Genomic DNA, 19960 nt, shown 5'->3' with positions numbered 1-19960 from the left:
CTCTGGATTCCTCAGGTCTGAGTATGCTCAGTTTGGAGATTAATGCTTTGTAATAAGCTTCAGCTGTTTGAGATTTCAAGGGGATAGAAGGGCTTTCTAGATGTTGCCAGAACTAAGGAATCCAAATCTTTGTAGCCAGTCCCATACATGTTCTTTCCAGAGCTGCCTGTCTTATTTCAACACCATAGTTCAGCAAGGTCAGGTGAGGGATCTTTGTTCCACGTTCAGGGACCTACTTTACCAAGCCTAGTTGTAGACATAGAAGGTAAGGTAGATTTTTTTCCCTCAATTAACTTTTCTAGGTGTGATTATAACAGTAATGCATTGGCATGATAGAAAATAATAAGATGGTCATATCTAACTTTGTGCACTTGCCATCAGTCAGGCACTGTAAGAAGGAATTCACTTCAGTTACCTTAATCTCCTAATAACCTTGTAAGGCCTTGTAACTATAACTTCTAATTTATCTATAAAGAAGATGTGATTCAGAAATTATTGTATGACTTGTTTAAAGGCACCCAGTGTTAGAACTAGAAAGCCTGTTTAACTCCTACATTGCATTCAGGGTAAAGTGTGTGAATCCTGAAAAGGAGGACAGCAGTACCTTGGGATTCCACAAGGTCCAGAGGTGTGGGTCCTATGAGGGGTGCAGTATATCCAGGAAAAAGGTTTCCTTGGAGCAAACCTATCCTGAATGTCACTCTATCTTTTTGAAGTACTCCCAAACATGCTTTTCCTATCCCCCACCCTGTCTTGGTTGATTCATAAATGATACCTGAAACCAACTGACCACTGAGTTAAGACTCTTCATGAACTTTAATTCCACTTTACTTCCCTAGATAGATCCAACATCACCAAGTCCTAATAGTTTCAGTACTAACTGAAGAGTTCCTTCTGTTCTCTTCCTCTTACTCATTAATTCAGAAATGAACTAAACCCTAACAAGGTGCCAAGAATTCAGTTAGCTACTGAGTATTTAGTGAGGAATCAGATGGGGAAACTGCTGGTGCTTTTTGTCTATGCCTTCACCTTTATCTTGGTCCTTGTTCTTCTCCCTGGGATTGTTGAACTATTCATCTTTGCTTATTTCCCATCTTCAGTCCTTTCCTCCTGCAATCTATCCAGTGTCTGACACTTAGAGATGCTAAGTATGTGTGGAATGAATAAATGAGTGAATTAGTGAACCTCCCAGAGTGATCCCTGAGTCTTTCTAAAAGACACTTCTATTCATGTCACCTTTGTGAAAAGAACATTGGGTTTGCTTATTTTTTTCCAGCAGAAAGTCCCCATTTCTTAGGTTGACATCCAAGACTTTCCATAACTTGGATCAAGTCAGGTTAAACTGAATGTTCTATCTAAGCCAAATCTCTCATTCTGTCTTTTACATGGATCATGAATTTTCTTCTGTCATCTATTGGCAGAGACAGTGCACATTAAATCTCATCCTATGCTTCCTGTATTTCTAAACCTCTGTTTCAGGCCAGAGCAAAGCTAAGGGACAGGCTCTGGACACTGGGCTTCTCTCATGATGCTGGACCCCCAAACTTTATAACCTCGGATATTGCATAGGTGATGGGCTAAGCCATTGAATGTTCTAGTGTGCTACCTCAGTGTACCTCAGTGGGACCTGTCTTCTCCTGACTAACTCTCACACCTTTACTTCTGCTGATATTTCTACCATGGAAGATCTTTTCCCTCTTCCTTGCCAATTCAAGTATTAATTCCAATATCCCAATTCAAGTAGTAATGTCCTTTCCTGGGAGTCCGTTCTTCACCAGGATCTAGTCTTCACTTTACTCCACTTTCAGGACTGCTATTCCTTCCTCTTCAGCCCCAAGAATAGGCTGGATCACAAGTGATGTAAGATTTTGTCTCCCACACTGTGCAGCAAGATCCCAGAAGGCAGGGTCTGTGTCTGTTTAATGGATTGAATTCTGTTTCTTCCACTGGAATTTGCCTTACACTGCTTAACTGAAAAGAATTAGACCAGAGGGAAAAACTATTTATCCCCTGGCCACAGTGAATGTAATTGGGGAGAGAGAAAAAAGTTGGATTTGTCTCAACCTTGAAGTCTTGGGTGCTTGGTGGCAAGTGAATAAGACCTGAGAAGACAGATGAGGAAGAACAGGGACAGATAAGAGTTCTGGAAACTATTGTTGTTATCCTTTCCCCACCCCTGAAGGAAAACTGTGGCCGGAGCTATCTTCCAGAACTAAAGAAGTGCCTGTGCAGCTTCCAGTGCTACCTTCTGGGTGCCATAGTGACAGGAGATCGGTCACCATAGTAACCTTATTATTATCCAGATGCATCAACTGCTGGCAGAGAGTGAATGAAAACAACAAAGGCAACAGCATCGAAGGCGCAGGCAGTTCTGAACAAAGACCCAGAGAAAGTGTTTTGAGATCCTCTGCTGACTAGTTAGTACTAGAAAGCTGTCATTCACCTGCTCCCTCCAGGCATATGCATCCAAGTAGAAGCCACAGAATAGAATAGAGGCTGAAGAGGAAATGTGTACCTAGCCATTGGTGGGTGGGTGTTACCTCCACCCATCCTACAAGGACACTCATCAGCTTGATGAAATCCCAACCAATTCTCCTCAGAGATTATCAGCATAGAAGACTGGATTTGGGACAGCCTGACCAAGTGGATTCCTTCCACACTCCTTGTCCAATATTCTATGGACCCCTTTCCCCTCCAGGTTTCACTGAAGGGGATGTAAATGGTGATTTGTGCCAGACTACACTGCACATGGTCACTCTATGCTCAGACAACCATATTATTGCTTGGTTTATGAATGAAAGTATGTGTGGAGGAGGTGGGGTTAGATTACCAGTAGAGGATATGGGGGCAGTCTGAGAGGTCCATTATGGGATGGTGTATGAGCCAGGTAACAGGCTATTTCCCAAGGGTTTGAAGTACCAGGGACAGACTTCACCTTCTGGCTTCACTCCAATGAAATGTTTGATGAGTGCTGCCCATGGGGTAGGTTCTCTACAGATTTGGGGGCGGAGCCGCGGGAAGATCTGGAGCAAGCTATTTGCACATCTGAGCTATAGTTTCACCTTCAAGGACAGGCTTGAGCCTGCCCCCCTACTCCTGGCCACAGTGAACCTGTAGCCAGAGACCTGCTTGGGAGTTATGAAGTTTAAAGTCCCAACAAAAGCATAAGGTAGGGAGCTTACAAGGGAGAAATAAAAGAAACAGCCCTCCCCTCTCTCCAGCGCACCAGTGCCAGCTCAGGGTGGCCAGAGCACAAGGATACGTTGTGGGCCTTAGCAGTTTGGGTGGGGGTGCTGCTAGCTGGCTTGTTGAGCAAAGCCTAGGGACAGAAAGCAGGGAACCTTCATCCAATTAGTGGATTGGCAAGGATCAGAGGCCCGTTAATACTACCAAGTAAGCCCGGAGGCTCGGGACAGCCAAGACTGGGGTTTGACTTTATCATTGAAAACGAAAATAATGTCCACTCCTCCAAACTTTTCATTCCTGGCAGCTTCCTCTCAGTCCATCTGGTTTCTCTGGGTCCCTAGACTGAGTAGGTCTGGCGGAGGCAGCCCTGCATCCTTCACCCACTGCTCCATGGTGGCCCCTCCAGTTGTCCGGGCGACTCTGCACCCCTACCTTGCCCAAAGTGAAGAAGCAGGGGGCTTAGGGGGGCCCAGGCGGGAGCCAGAGCAGCGGAGGCTCGGCTTGGGGCTTGGGGCGTGTCAGGCGCTGGGGTGGGGGGAAGGACTCTACACTGGCCCCAGTTTAGCCAGCCCAGCTCCTTCTGCTTCCCGCCCCGACGGCCAGCGCACAGAAGACGGCACCCTGACCGGTAAAACGCGCTGGAGGGGCGCGGGGTGCCCCCCCCCATGAGGGCAGGGGCCCAGAGCCGCCCTGGCTTCTCTGCGCTCTCCGCGGCCTGTTTCAGCACCCAGGGCTGAGGACAGCGCCGCGCGCCCCGCACCGCCTCCCGCCCTGCTCTTTCCCCCCTTCCCGGACCCCACTCCTTTGCAGGTGGTTTCCCCATCCAGCTCCTGCGTGGATTGTGTGCTCCCGGCTCAGCACACCCCCTCCCCCTGCGCCCCAACACCCCCCTCCATCCATCCGCTCTTACCCCATAAAAGTTTGCGCTTCTCTCTCCGCCCGCTCTCCTCGCTCTGGCTAAGCCGCTCCTTTTCTTCCCTGCTGGCTCTGGTCTCTCTCAGTCCTCCACCTCCTCGGCCGCAGGACCCTACTCCCGGGACCGTGGAGCAAGGAACCTGTTGCTCCTGCTGCTCCAGGTGAGGCTCTGGAGACTCGTGGAAGAGGCAGAAGCCACTTGTTTATATCCCCAACCTCTTCAAGAGGGGCCGAGCCGGAAGCAAGACAGCAGCAAAGTCTGGCTGTCAACTTTGGACTCTCTCCTGACCGGGACTGGCCATCACAGATGTGCCTTTCTGGGATTTCTTTTTCTTTTTCTTTACCAGTACAGTGATCAACTGACTGTGCAGCAACAGAGATCTGGAAAGTTTAAGGTGGGGATTTATACACACGTTTATATTCTTAAACTTGCTCACAGTTTTGGGAGGATTTCAGGAAATATCTCTCTTTGAGATAATGGATATTCTCCTCAAAGAGTAGTTTCAGTCCCTGAACTAAAAATCAAACCCCACCAATCCAGCTAGCATTCATCACTCTTCATTGAAGTAAAATGAATTTAACCTCTTTTTGGAGAAAATGAAATTCCATTCGATAAAATCTTTACATTTATTCAAACTCACTTTCGCCATAGAAGGTATATGTTTAAAGACACTTCCACAATGAATGAAGACCTGCCTGGGTGTCCATGGCTCACATCTGTAATCCTAGAGGACTGAGGTTTGAAGGCAGCCTAGGAAGAAAAGGCTTCATCTCCAAATAACCAGTGAATTACCAGACCAGAGGCATATTTCAAATGTCATGAGCAAGAAAGCTGAGAAAGAGCAAGAGGCTCCGTGTTTAAGTTTGGAAGCTGGCATGTACACACACACACACACACACACACACACACACACACACACACACACACACACCCTTACAGTAGCTCTGGGTCCAATCTAGTACCAGAAAATAAATAAAGACCTAGTTCCACCTCCCTGTCACTGATAACGGCAGTTTCTGTAGTTCTTGGGAGTAAGTCTCCCATGAGCAGTCTGAGCCATCTTGCCTGGGACAAGGTCTGGGCAACTTCTTGGGCTCCAGGTTGTCATGACTAGATTCCTTTCCTCATGTGAGGAAGCTTCAGCAAAGCAAGTCCCACAGAGCCAGAACACCAGAAGGCTTCTGAGGACTTAGAAACTATGGTGTTTCCTGAAAATATTCATTCCCTGAAAAATGCCTACTAACAGGGCAGATTATCTTCAAAAGGCTGAAGCCTTCAAATACATGCAACACTTGAAAGACAAGATGAATACCTGGTCTCCACCAGACAAGGAAGGAATTAGGATAATGATTAAGAGTATATGCATGTGTGCTTGTGCATATATAGATGGGAAAAGGAACCTAGAAAATTTCCCTCAAAAAACATCAGGCTTGTTTTAGCATCAAGAGTGTGGTAGTAAGCAAGCAAGCACATGGGAGTAGTGAATCAACATGACAAAGTTAGACTTGCAAAAGCTGCAAAAGATGGAGTGGAGAATTCTTGTTTTACCATTTGGGCTTTAGAAGGGAACTTGAAATTAATTCAATGGAAGAGAAGATATAATTTATAAGACTATCGCATCAAGACCTCTAGTATGCTAATGACAGAAAATGTCTAATGAGTTTAGTTACCATGTGCAATTATTTAGTCTTTATTGTCAGGAAATGCTTTATTTCCTTTAATCCTAGTAATTTATGTTACAAGTGAAAGCTGTTTTCTGTTGACTTGTCCTCAGGACATTCTAGAAGCAGATGGGTATCTTCTGTGGCCTGGGAACATTTCAGAGCTCCAAAAGATTCTTAAATCCTGAGTTTGGAGAAAGCAGTAGTTATGATGAGATCATTTTAAGACATCATCTTGAAAAAAGAAAAAGCTCTTTGGACTTGCTTCCTAAAATGCAAGTCTTCACAATGAAAAGCAGAGTGCTCTGAGTCAGATGAAGAGAGTACATGTGGTGCAAGATTAGGTGTATAATTGTCCCCTAGGGAGGTATGTGTGTGGTAATAGTAATCAGTGAAGGATTTGGGGAGGTAAGGACTGGTGAACTGAGGCAGGAAATGAGTAAAAAGAGCCTGAAATGCCAGGTGTGATGGTGCACTCCTGTAATCTGGTACTTGGGAGGCTGGAGTAGGAGGATGGCAAATTAAAAGCTAAGCTGTACTACATAAAGAGTTCAAGGTCAACCTGAGCTATATAGCAAAGCTCCCACAAAAGAGCAAACTTGAAAGGGGATACATCTGTCAACTTACCCTAAGAAGGCATATAGTGGCAAGATTCTAGAACACTATGGGAGTCCAGATTTGACCCAAGACCCACTCAGTAGGTTTAGCTTCTGGGGGGTCTGTCCTATTGCTCTAACTTCATCTAAGAAATGCCAGATGGAAGGAGTAGGAATGGCTCAGCAGTCTTTCTTCAAGAAGTAGGACATAATCACTACTAGACAATTCCAAAATCATTAACTGGCTGCTGTAACAGACCTATGGCACCAAGAGACCTAGGAGGATGATCTCAGAAACCCAATGTTATGTATTAAAATAGGCTACCTTAAGAACGAGCTATGGAGAAGGTACTATTTCCTCTTTCTGACAGAATGGGTGAGATTTAGAGGGAAAAAGTGGAGTCTAGGGGAATCTTAAGTTATTTCTCTTTTAGTTGGGAGGAGATGTTTAAAAGATAGGGAGGGTCCTGTAGGGAAAAGTAGTGATTCCTAGCCATTAGGAACTGAGAGAGGATGGAGCAACCAGTAACTGGTGCAACCAGTTCTACCAAAATAAAATAAAAATACGACTAATATCCAAGCCCAGAGGGAGTGAGTTACTATGAGTATGCACATATTTGTCTTGGTGGAGGACTACATTACTGAGATTTCAGTTTGTTTTCGAAATCTAGAATAAGTACAATGGTCTTGATGATAATAGTCTAGGATTTGCTTTTATCAGTCAACATCAGATTAGATTCAGCCATGTTGCAGGTTGCTATGGTTCATTTTCACTCTGAAAATGTGTAATTTGTTATTTACTCCATGTGCATAATGTGTATACTGTTCTGAAAAAGGGGGAGTAAAATTTTGCTATTCTAATTACATAAAATTTGTCCAGTCCTATATGTGATATGTATAGTTAGGGTTGAAAGGCACACCAATTGTGCCTTTTAAGTGGACAGCAGGACAGTTCTGCTCAGGGAAATACGGTACCCATCGTGAGGCTGAGCACCTAATCTGATAAGGAGATCAACCAGACTAATGAATAGGAAACAGAAATGCAAATTGATAAGAGCCAGTTATCAGCAGGAGGTGGGGGAAGAGGTCTTGCTCTGGCAGATGGTCTGATCCCTGGCAACTGATAAAGCAATTTGTAAGACTGGCTTTTGGAAAATAAAATATGAGGAAGCAGATAAGTTTTATATGAGAAGTAACAGATGTCAGCTTCCTTTATATAACAGCTCTCGTCAGTGCAAAGTGGCTTGTAGGGAAAAGGCTCTATTCAAAGCAGGGAGAAACAAGTGATTCCAGTCTCTTTTTTCAGGATTAGAGTAAAACTTTATTGGGATAAAAAATGAATGTTTCTTTTTAAACATAGATGTTGCATATTCATTGTTAAAAACTTATGAACTTTATAAACCTACTACCAGAGAAAACCACTTGTACACACATACTTCTATACTCTGTAAACCTTGGTGTATTTTTTTAAAAAGATCATCCTTCTTATGATTTTTGTAAGTGTGTGCCAATCCTGGCACTTAAACTCAGGGCCTGAGCACTGACTTTGAGCTTTTGTGTTTAAGGCTAGTGCTCTACCACCTGAGCTACAACCCTACTTCTGGCTTTTTGGTGGTTAATTGGAGATAAAGATTTCAAATCCTGTTGGCTAGTGGCACTTTAGCTCAAGTGGTAGAGAGCTCGCCTTGAGCTGAAGAGCTCAGGGACAGCGCCCAGGCTCAGATTTCACGCCCTACAACTGACAAAAAAACAAAACAAAATGAAACAAATCCTCCTGGCTTTGAAATGTGATCGTCAGATCTCAGCATCTTGAGTAGTTAGGATTATAAGCATGAGCCATCAGGGTCTGGGTCCTCTTGATTTTTTTGCCTGCTTTTGAAAAATGATATTTTTATTAATTTTTTATTAGTTTTTTTTAGTTATACAAGGGAGGTTTGTTTCATTGTGACATTTTCACACATCATACACTGTATTCCAATTAAAATCACACTCCTAGGTGTTTGAGACCCAGTTCAGTTGGTAAAACACTAACCAATGAGAGAAAGCAGCAGGTACTGAGTTCAAGTCCTTGTTTTTTACTTAAAAAAAATAAAGTTGCCCCTCTATCATTCTCCCTTACCCCTTGCTCCTTCTTAAACAATTTCAACAGGTTTCATTGTTCTATTTTCATATGTGCAAATAAACTACTTCAAACATATTCATCCTCATTCTCCCTCTCTCCCTTCTGCGGATACCTGCCCACCTCAACGATTTTTTCTAACTTTCCTGTCATTCATTCTTGAAGGACCACTTCATCTGTTTCCTTCTCAGGCAAAAGGATGATGGCATCTATTTCCCTCACCCACTCAGAAGTTGGAGAACTAGATGGGAAACAAAGGGAAGGAGATTGAAAGATCTAAAATTCCATCCAAATATCACGAAGAGTCTGAGGAAGTCTATGAAGTGGTGAGATATCATCCACCTTCTCCTCAGGTACCCTTTCCTACTTTCAAGTCAGCTTTGCAAGTGTTGACCTCTCCTAACACTCCACAGAATCTCCTGTATCTGACCATAAATTCCTGAAATCTCACCATCACAGGTCTTCATTTAATTTCAGACTTGGATCACTTTAAAATGCAAAATAACTCCAGAAGTAGAGTGTGGTTCAGAACCCCAAAGTCCTGGCATGAAAGGCTGAGGAAAGTCTCACTGCTTGCTGCAGATCAGCGAGGGTGGGAAGGGGTGAGTGCTGAGCCAAGGTGGGGTTAGGATCAGAGGAGACAAGGGCCCAGATGACAGACTTCGAATTCAGGGGCCATCCCTGTCACATCACCTGAGCTTTCCATTAAGCCCAAAGCCTTTACTTTCCAACAACTTCAGAATCACCTTTGCTAAGTGTTAAACTTGCTCATGTTTAAAGGATGCAGGCTGCTACAGAGGGATGTCATGGGAATGTGATGGACAGTGATCATCAATCGCGATCACATCCTTCGGGGCTTCCTACTCAGCTCAACCTTGTCATCATGCATAAATGTGCTGCAGCTCTTGTAGATGTAATTTAGTTGTCTTTAGTTGTACTTGTGTTTGAACTTGAGGCTTTGTACTGCCATATAGGATTTTTTAGCCACTTGAGCTATGTATCTGTTAGGTTTTTAAAAAGAGGTAGCCGAGTAAGAGCAGCAGCACTCACGTGGTATTCAGGTAAGGGGTAGGTTTATTCAGTAGACCTGCTGGGACCAGGTAAGGTTGGCACTCCACGTGGCTGGGAAAGGCCTGGGAATGAGAGAGAGCTGGGAAAGAAAGGAAAGAGAGAGGAAAGAGCTAGAGCAGAGAGAGAGAGCAGAGAGAGCTAGAAAAAAGCAGGGAGAGAGGGCCTCTGGGCCTGGGCTAGGCCTTATCTAGGGTAAGGGCGGAGAAAGGTGTGGCCACATCAAATTCAGATGTGATCTCAGCAGATGCAGATGTGACCTCTTCCAGGTGTCCCAGTTGCCTAGGTAACACAGGTACTGGGTGGAGACTTTGCTGCAAGGAGGGTGGAGTCTTCTGGCCATCCAGGAGCGGACTTTACAGTATCTAGCCTTGTTTGCTCTGGTTATTTTTGAGATAGTATCTTTTTTGTTCATTTGTTTTTCCTCTGGTTGGTCTGGAATTCAGCTGTCCTTATTTAAGCTTCCTGCTATAGTTGGGATGACACCACCATGTCAAGCTTTTTCTGTTAAGCAGGAATTCTTGGGCTGGGAAGGTGGCTCAGTGATAGAGTGCTTGCCTTGCATGCCTGAGGCTCTGGGTTCGATTCCTCAGCACCACATAAGCAAAAAGAAAAAAAAGCAAGAAATGGTGCTGTGGCTCAAGTGGTAGAGCGCTAGCCTTGAGCTGAAGAGCTGAGGGACAGCGCCCAGGCCCAGAGTTCAGGTCCCAAGACTGGACCCCCCCCAAAAAAAGAAGGGATTCTCACTGACTTGACCTGGGTGGGCTTTGATCCATGATCCCCTTAGCCTTCCAAGAAGCTAGGAATAAGCTGGTAAGGATAGAAAGTATAGCCAGATGCACTCCTACCATCTGGGTATCTGGTATCTTAAGGGTGTAAATCAGAAACTGGAAAATCTTGAGTACTTTCAGCAATAGGCTGGGCATTTAGATAAAAAAAAAGAAGCAGCAGAACAAATAAATGTAAAGCTCTTTACCAGAACCCAGAAAATCAGTGTCAAAGTACAAAGAAGAGGAAATAGGACTTAGCAGACCACTCAGTATGATGTGATATCTCAGGATGATGTGTCTCCACAAAAGATGGCAAAAACTAATGGGAAATAAGGTTAATTTAGAGAAGAGGTAAGCTTTGCTTTGCTGTTCTTTTGTCAACGTACCTGGATTATTTTCATCACTATCACATTTAAAAAATAAATGTTGCACAGCAACATAATCTTACTATTCATTGTACTTTAAATTCATTCTAGCCAGACTCTTGTGGCTTTTTCCTGTACTCCGTGATACTCAGAAGGCTGAGCTAAGTCAGCCTGGGCAAATAAGTCTGTGAGACTCCATTTCCAAAATAACTAGCTAAAAGCTGGAATGAAGGTCTGGCTCAAGAAATAGGAAACTATCTGAACAAGCAAGCTGAGTGAACACCAGGTACTGAATACAAAACCTGGTACTGGCAAAATAAAAATAAAAAATAAGCTGGTCAAAGAAAACAAAGGAACATATTGTTACCTTCTAATTACTTTTCACAAATATCTATCATCCTCTTACACAGTGATGATAACAATGATGTAAATACAATAGTGGTATCCTGCTTTTAAGTTAAGTATTATATCTTGTGAAATAATCTATCATATTGCAACAGGTTTCAGTGATTTGTGTCATGGCCAAATTATCACTAATCATAATCATGACTGAATGAACTGCATAATTAATAGAATAATTTATACAATTGTTAAATTTTAATATATGTTTAAATTATTTCCCATTTTTCATTCCATTTAATGAGGATCTTAAATACATGAATAAAATAATCTGCTTTGGTTGTTGTTTCCTTAGTTTATAGTCTGAAAAGTAAGCTTACTCCAGGAATATGAGCAACTGAATTCAAGAGAAGTTATAGCAGCTTCGATGAGCATCCATCATTTACCAGGTCCAATATGTATGTATTTTACTAGCATATACTTTATTTTTAAAATTTAATGCATAAACTCTACCCCATTACAGTTTCAATTTGCATCACAATGAGATAGTAAAGTTGAACATTTTCTCTTGTCTATTATTCTTTGCGAATCATCTATTCATGTCCTTTGCTCATTTACATTAAAGTTTTGATGGTTTTCCCCTCTAATTTTGATAAGCTTTTTGTATAATACTGACAGAGACTTTTTTGGTTTATGAAAATATTTCCACCAGTCTACTTGTCTTTTTGAGCTCTGATAATTATTCTAGTACCTTTCAAACATTTCCCTTTGAGATTCATTCAATTCATTGTAAACTGGGAAATACAAAAGTTCATTAAATATCTGAAGTCTACTCTCTTCTTCGTAGTGGTCTCATTCTAACTACAATAGTATTCTTTAATACAAGTGGGCTTATTTTGAATTAAAGTCTAGAAAATTTTACTTGAAATCTTTCTGAGTGAAGTTAAATTTAATGTAAGATTTAGGCTCTTGTCTTTTTTTTAATAAAACAAACTAAAGGGCAACAAATAATGTAAAAATTGGTGAATAAACACAATAAGCCAACAAACATTCCACCTGAACCCACACAGCAAAACAAATAGGAATATTGTCTGAAAGATTTCAAGCAAGCAAAAGATGTCATTGTCAGGTGACTACAAAGAGCAGAGAATGGCCATGAAGCAGTAATGGGGGCCCTCTGGGACAATAATAGGCAGAATTATAGATGTTTTAATTGGGATAGATCCAAAATAGCTCACAAGACTGAAGTCATCATACTACTGTATAAGTTCAATATGTATCTGGAGGGTGGTAGAGCACAACCCCATAAGAAGTACTTGAAGTCACATTAGTTTGAAGTGGCTCTTTTTACACTAAACCTAACTTCCAATTCAACAATAATCTTACATTTTTTTAATGGAGACCATAATTATTGATCAGAAGCAAATTCTAGAAGAAACCCGGGACTACAATACAATTACCAAATAAGAAATGTGGTACAATAGAAAATGGACTCATTACCTGGCTCATGTAACTGTAACCCCTCTGTACAGCATTTTTACAATAAAAACACGTTTAAAAAAAGAAATGTGGTAATCACTTTTTTCCATGTTACAAAAAGGAGGGGGGGGGACTAGATTTTGTTGTGTCCATCTCTACTCGTGTGTCCACTAGCAAGTACCAAGTAGACAGTGGGCATTTGGAGTCTGAGGCTGGGGTAAGGGACAGGAACAGAAGCCATGTAACTGAAAGACTTCTTGTTTTCTTCTTTCCCTTTTAAGAAACATGAGTATTTTCCCTTTAACTTTACTATATGTTTGACAAAGTTTGCAATTGCATTTTAACACTAGGTGACATAATAAGTAGAATTGTCTCCACCTTTCTTACAGGAATGCCCACTGGTGAACATATGATTAGGAAAAGTGACAAGGACAACTGGCACACTCTAACTCTAAGAATCCATCCTGGCCATCCCAGGGGACCAGGCACATGTAGGGGAGAAAGATTATTATAAGGTGTGTTAGAGGGGCCATATCTCCTGGGTGGGGGGAGGGAGCAATATGCCCTCAGCCTTATCCAAGTGGTAGCTCTGGGGCTAGTGGTTGAGGTACTGGGTGTGCACAAGTAGGTCTGGGCGGAGAGTGGGAGTGGCCAGCTATTCTGGCAGGAACTCTAGGGCAGGGAGGAGCTCAGGTCTGGGTGGAGCTGGGGGCTGCTTGCTGCCTTGACAGGTAGTGGGAGTGGCTGAGGACCTAAGGTGGGGGAAATGCCTCTAACCACAGACTGAGATGAGTTTGGGGGGAAATATTTTGGAGTCAGAAAAAGAGAACAAAAATGAAAATAAACCTTGAACTCATTTCCCCTGAACAAAGGAAGCAATCAAACTGCCCTATCTCAAGCTGTAGCCTTTCCTGCAGATCGGTTGGAGTTGTAGTCAAAGTGCTGCAGAGGAGAATCATTTCAGTAACTGTCCTTGGCCCCCACAGATGCTCCTATGATTGACCCGGTCACATAGTCACCATTCAAAAGCAAATGCAGGGACAAGAGTGGTGTGCAGGTGGTCCCCGCTGCTAGAACATGTCCATGGTGGCCTTGTTCTCCATCTCCAGCTGTATGTGGCTGTATCATTCATTGGTTGCCCATAGAACCTGACTCTAATCTGTACAGTTGACAAGCCCTGCCTCTCAAGTAGGCCTTCATTCACTTGCCCAGTAGGTGTGCCTTTTGGTCATGAATTGTACTACTGAACAGGCTGATGTGGTCATTCTTGCCTTCCCTCCCATCTTGGGCTTCTTTTGGACACTGACTGTATTGCATTGGCTATGGTGAGATGCCTACCCAGCTCGTAGGTTCTTTGTGTTCAAAGATGAATCCACATACTACTTTTATTCATCTGAAAGTCATCTAAAGGCATTTCAGGTGGGCCAACTATTTATTTTCTTTTGGGGGGGAGGGTCTGGTCATGGGGCCTGAACTCTGGCCTTCAGCTCAAGTCTAGCGCTCTACCACTTGAGCCACAGCGCCACTTCCGGCTTTTTTCTTTTTGCTTATGTGGTGCTGAGGAATTGAACCCAGGGCCGCATGCATGCAAGGCAAGCACTCTACCACTGAGCCACCTTCCCAGCCCTGGGCCAACTATTTATGAGCTTAGATCACCCATTCCTAAACCACACTCTGTAAGTTATTCATTCATTAAAATTTTCTGCCACATTGTCAATTTATTATTATTTTTCTGCTGGGACTCTGGCCTGAATTAGGGCCTTGTACTCCCAGATTTCTTGCTCACAATTACTTACAATTTTATCACTTGAGCCATGCCTCCATCCCGCCTTTTCTGGTTAATTGGAGATGTTGTCTCACAGAATTTGCTGCCGGGGGGCTGGCTTCAAACCTCACTCCTCCAGGTCTCAGCTTTCTGAATAGCTAGGATTATAGGCATGGCCAATTCATTATTTTAGCTCCAATTTTGCCTCTTAGCCCCTGCTCCACAGGAATGGACAGAATATCATTTTCAGCCTCTCTTCTTCACAAGGTTAAGTTTCTCAGGAGAGGATGCAGGTGATACAGAAGCAGCAGCTGTCCTGCTGTTTGTGGAGTAGCATCACTAGTGAGCAATGTAGGGATGAGAATGTTCCAGTGGCAATCTGCCCTGGTCACATGGCTGGGAGTCATAGACCCTTGATACCTCCAGACCCAGGTTGGTCTGGTTATTTCCTTCCTGCAGCACTTGTGACATAAAAAAGAATTAAATGCCCCACTGTGCCAGGGCCCCAAATATCTCTACTTTTCTGTTCCCTTCCCCCAGGTCTGTCACCTGTGACCTTCCAACACAAATACTACAGCTCCAGATCTCCTCTTCATACTCCCATCTTCTCTGATGACTGACTGGGACTTGCTTGAACTCTGATCTTTGGGTGATTTACATTCTGCTTGTCCAGCCACTACAGACCACCTCTGGCCTGCGCAACCCAGTGAATTTCTCTACCTGCTCCAGCAAAGTCTAACACACTAGCCTTGAGAAGCAGTCCCCATTCCAAGTCCATCCTTTCTCTGATATTATCCTTAATCCTATGATGCCATGCAGGATGAATTCTATTATGTTTTATAGTTACTTTTTAAAAATCATAATATTTTTGTTACTCTACAGGTGATGTACAGAGGGTTAGAGTTACATAAGTCAGGTAATGAGTACTTTTTTAAGTGTCACCCCTTCCCTTACTTTTCCCCAGTTTTTCCCTCTCAACCACCCACAAGTTGTATAGCTCATTTTCAACATAGTGTCTAGTGAGTATCGCTGCTGCATTTACTCAGCCTTTGTCTCATCATTTCTGTCTCCCCTTACCCTCCCACAAATAGATAAACTTACATGCAAGACCAAAACAGCAACAAAGGAGAAAAAAACAAACAACAGAATAAGATGGAGTTAATTTAGATAAATATCATTTTATATGATCATATGGATATGGCTATTGAGCCTTTGTGAACCTGTCCTAAAAGTATCCTCCTTTGGTCTCACTGTGTGAATGTCTAAAGTCCTGTATTGTTTACCATAACCAAGGTATGAAATCAACCCACATGCCCGTCAATGGGTGAATGTGCTATATATACACAATGGAATTCTACTCAGAAAGAATATTGTACCATTTGTAAGGAAATGGAAAGACTCGGAAAAAAAATATGTTAAAGCCAGCCAGACCCAAAGAAACATAGGTTGCATGGTTTCCTTAATTTGTTGTACCTATAAATCTGTAAGTACCATACTGGGAGTGGGGGGTAAAAGACAAAAAATACACCTGGACATAATAATCTTTTTATATTATCTTTAAGTACTTGTACAAAGGAGTTGCTAATTAACAAAGCAGTTTGTGAATACAATGTATCTTGACCAATGTTCTCATCTATCCCTCCCAACTCAACCCTTCCCTCACTTTTAAAAATAATTGTTTTAGTATTTTTAAAATTGTCCTTTAGTTGTACAAGAGTTGCCATTTAACAAAGCAGTTCATGAATACACTATCTTGATCAATGTCACCTTTTAACATTCTCACCCATCACTACCCACCCTTCCCCCCTCCTCCCTCTTAATTTTGTAGGTAGACATTGGTTTCTAGACTTTTTTCCTCTCTTCTCTTCACTCCTTTACTCCTTCTTGATCCTACCTCATGCCTTTGAGTACCCACCTCCTGCTTTTTTATTTTGCTGAACTTTGATTTTGCCTAAGGAATTACACTATTTGAGATCTCACTTGAATCTACCATATTTTAGTTAAGAATGTGGATATATTTGCATACCACCCAGTATCCTTATTTACATGTTTATAAACTAATTCTAGCTTCTACATATGGGAGAAAACATGCAAATTTTATCTCTTTGGGCCTGACTTTTAAAATATTAACCTAATCTAAATCCACTGTGTGGTTTTTTTCTTTCTCCTTCCTTCATACCTTCCTCCTCCCTTTTCTCTCTCTCTCTCTCTTTTTCTTTTGTGCCAGTACTGGTGCTTGAACTCAGGGCTTTGTGCTCTCACTTGGCTTTTGTGCTCAAGATTTGTGCTCTACTACTTGAATTACATATCCACTTGTGGATTTTTGCAGGTTAATTGGAGATGAGTCTCTCAGACTTTCCTGCCTGGGCTGGCTTCAAATTGCAATAATCAAATCTCAGCCTCTTGAGTACTAGGAATATTGGTGTGAACCACTTTCTGTCTCTTGGTAAGATGTGATATACATACTGAAAGCCAGAATATCCTTTAAATTTTACCTAGAGAAAGAGTCATAAAATTTTTCAAAAGATCAGCTAGTAAGTAGAAAGGTTAGTCTTTTAGGCTGTGTTGTTTCTGTCACAAACGTCAACACTCATTCTTGTAAAAAAAAACCCTTAGCAAATTAATAATAGATGACTTTGCTTACAATTTAATAAAAGTTATCTTAGAAAAACTTGGTTAGCAACATGTCTAATTTGAAAACTGAGATCAGGACCAAGGCAAGATAGTCACTCTTAACACTTGTATTCATCCTTGTACTGAAATCCCTAGTGCATGTAATATGGATAAAAGGAAAAGAAAAAAAATGAGGTATAAAGATGAGAGAAAGGGTCATAATTAAAAGATAGCATGATTGTGTATGTAGAAAGCCCTGTGTAATCACAAAGACATGGAATAAGATGAACAAGACTTTGGTACACAGTACACAAACACAATTGTGCTATATTCTAAATGAAAATTTAGAAGTACCACTTATAGTGTGGGGTCTGGTGGCTCATGCTTGCAATCCTAGCTGTTCAAATCAAAGCCAGGTGGATAATAAAAGTCCAATTAATCAATAAAAAATGCCAGACCAGATGTGCTCAAGTGGTAGAGCACCAGCTGTGGGCAAAGGAGCCAAGCAAGAGCACTTTAAGAGGTCCTGAGTTCAAGCTCCAGCATGCACCTCCCTCACATACCACACACAAATATCAAGTATATCAACTAGGAATAAGTCTAACACTTTGTAAGACATGACATTGCTGAGAAACTTGAAAAGAAACAAATGGAAATATTTATCATGTTGTATATGTTTATGAAATTTCAATAAGTATATTTTTCAAAAAATAATTTATTGACTCCATATAATTCCAGCCAAAATTCTAACAGGCTTTTAAAGAAACTGGAGCCTAAAATTTTCTAGGAAATCAAAAGCTATTTGTTTTAGAAATAATGATCTTGAAAAAGAGCCCAGATAAAGGACTTATACTATGTGATTTGAAGACTTACAACAAAGCTGTAGTACAGGGTGGTTTTGTCGTAAAGATCAGATTAGTGGCTGGTTCCAGTGGCTCTTGACGGTAATCCTAGCTACATAGGAATCTGAGATCTGAGGGTCATAGTTCAAAGCCAGCCCGGGCTGGAAGTTCATCTCCAAGTAACTTCCAAAAAGCTGGAAATGGAGCTGTAGCTCAAAGTGGTAGAGTACTAGCCTTGAGCACAAAAGCTCAGGGAGAACACCCAGGCTGTGAGTTCAAGCCTCAGGACCAGTACACACACACACACACACACACACACACACACACACACACACACACACAAATTAGGGAACAATAGATTCTTTAAAAAAAAAAAAGGGCTCCTGTATATATATATATATATATATATATATCCAACTGATTTCTGGTAATGGTGTGCAGGTGATTCACTTGGCAAAGGAGATTCATCTTTAGGAAATGGTGCTAAGCCAAGCACCAGTGGCTCATGCCTGTAATCCTAGCTACTCAGGAGGCTGAGATCTGAGGATTAAGGTTCAAAGGCAGCCTGGGCAGGAACATCCACAAGACTCTAATTTCCAATTAACCACCAGAAAACCAGAAGTGGTGCTGTGACTCAAATGGTAGAGCACTTGCCTTGAGCTGAAGAACTCAGGGACAGCACCCAGGCCCAGAGTTCAAGCCCCAGGACCGACAAAAAAAAAAAAAAAAGGAAAAAAAGAAAAAGAAATGGTGCTAGAACTGGAATGGATATGTGTGAATAAAACAAATCTCAGCCCCTCACTCTATGCAGGAAAATTGATCTAAGAGAGATGAAAGATAGCAGACCTAACTATAAGCTAGAACCAAATCCTTCTAGAAACAAAAGTCCAGGCCATTTCCATGGTTTAACAGTAGGTAATTTTTTTTTCTTAGGGCACAAAAACACTAACAGCAAAACAAAACAAAAAACCCAAAAATTGAACTTGTACTTAGTCAAGATAACACATTTCTCCTCAGCAAAAGATACCATGAAAATATGAAGATAGTCTATAAAATAAGTAGTATATACTCTTCAAAGTTATATCAAAAATAATAAATAGGTGGCAGCCCAAGGAATGGCTTGAGATTGAAGGAGACAAATAAAAACTAAATGCAATGTATATCTTGGTTTATATCCTTAAATCTAACAATGTTTTCTTCTTTTAATGTAAAGATAATTGTGAGACAATTGGAAAACTTTGAACAAGGTCCATAGGTTATACAGCCTTATTGGGTCACTGTTAATATACTGATTCTAATCATCAAACTGTGATTACATGATATTATTTTTAGGAAATACTTATTGAATTACTCATGATAAAAGAACATCATTTCAGTCTCAAAGCATTTTAGAAAAAAAAGTGTGTATTTGTGCAGGAGAGACAGGCACAGAGATTGGTAAAATGATGTGCTAAAATTTTAACATTTGTGCGTTCTGAATAGAGAAATATGAGATTCTTTGGGCTATTTTCTCAACTTCTGGAAGTCTTTAAGTTATTTAAAAGTAAATGCTTCAAAAAGATAAACTCCAGACAGAGATAAAATATTCACAAAGTACATATGACAAAGGAGCAAATTCAAAGTATATGAAAATTCTACATCAATAATAAAAGACAACTGAATAAATGAGAATAATATTTGAGCAGATATTTCTCTGAAAAAGATATATAGATGGAAAATTTACACATGAAAAGTACTTAACTTCAGTAGTAGTCAAAATATGAATTTGAAATTTGACATGCAATTTTTTGTGATTGTGATTACATAAATTTCACAAATTTCATAGTATTATGGGATAGTGATACTTAAAGTCACAAGCACATTCTAACCTTCATGGGGTAAATTGTTTCTATCGTGGTCTATAAAATCTATGAGTTCTATGAGCTTTGACAATACAGTTATTTCTTCTACATTGGGTGATATGTACATTTCTTTCATTTTGCTTAGCATCAGCTGTTCCCTCTTTCCCACTCGTTCCCTCCCTCCCATCGCTACCATTGAGTTGCTTAGTTCCTTTTAATCAAGGTCCAGTGCAGCTTACGGGACCCGCTGTTGAATGTTTTCCCGTTTCTCTCTGGTTCTATGTCCTCCTCCTAGTTTCCTTCTGATGTGCACATATATACCATATATGTGGTCAGCAGCATGGGGTCATTTAGTAATGATTCGACCAGATGAGTGGAGGTCCTTTGTTTCTCAAGTCTT

The 19960-nt window shown here is 41.4% G+C and overlaps 1 protein-coding gene across 1 annotated transcript in view; it reads right to left on the bottom strand.

Annotated features, from left to right (window-relative positions):
- The window catches only part of Vwa3b (von Willebrand factor A domain containing 3B), a 192506-nt gene that overhangs the window by 4967 nt on the left and 167579 nt on the right, over positions 1-19960 (bottom strand). The window contains exon 27 of the mRNA XM_013019731.1: positions 4097-4270. Within this exon, the coding sequence (XP_012875185.1) occupies positions 4097-4270 (174 nt within the window). The remainder of the gene's footprint in view (positions 1-4096; positions 4271-19960) is intronic.

This window comes from Dipodomys ordii, unplaced genomic scaffold, assembly GCF_000151885.1.
Source record: "Dipodomys ordii isolate 6190 unplaced genomic scaffold, Dord_2.0 Scaffold47, whole genome shotgun sequence".
NCBI classification, from domain to species: domain Eukaryota; kingdom Metazoa; phylum Chordata; class Mammalia; order Rodentia; family Heteromyidae; genus Dipodomys; species Dipodomys ordii.
This window is presented reverse-complemented; position numbering and strand designations above follow the sequence as displayed.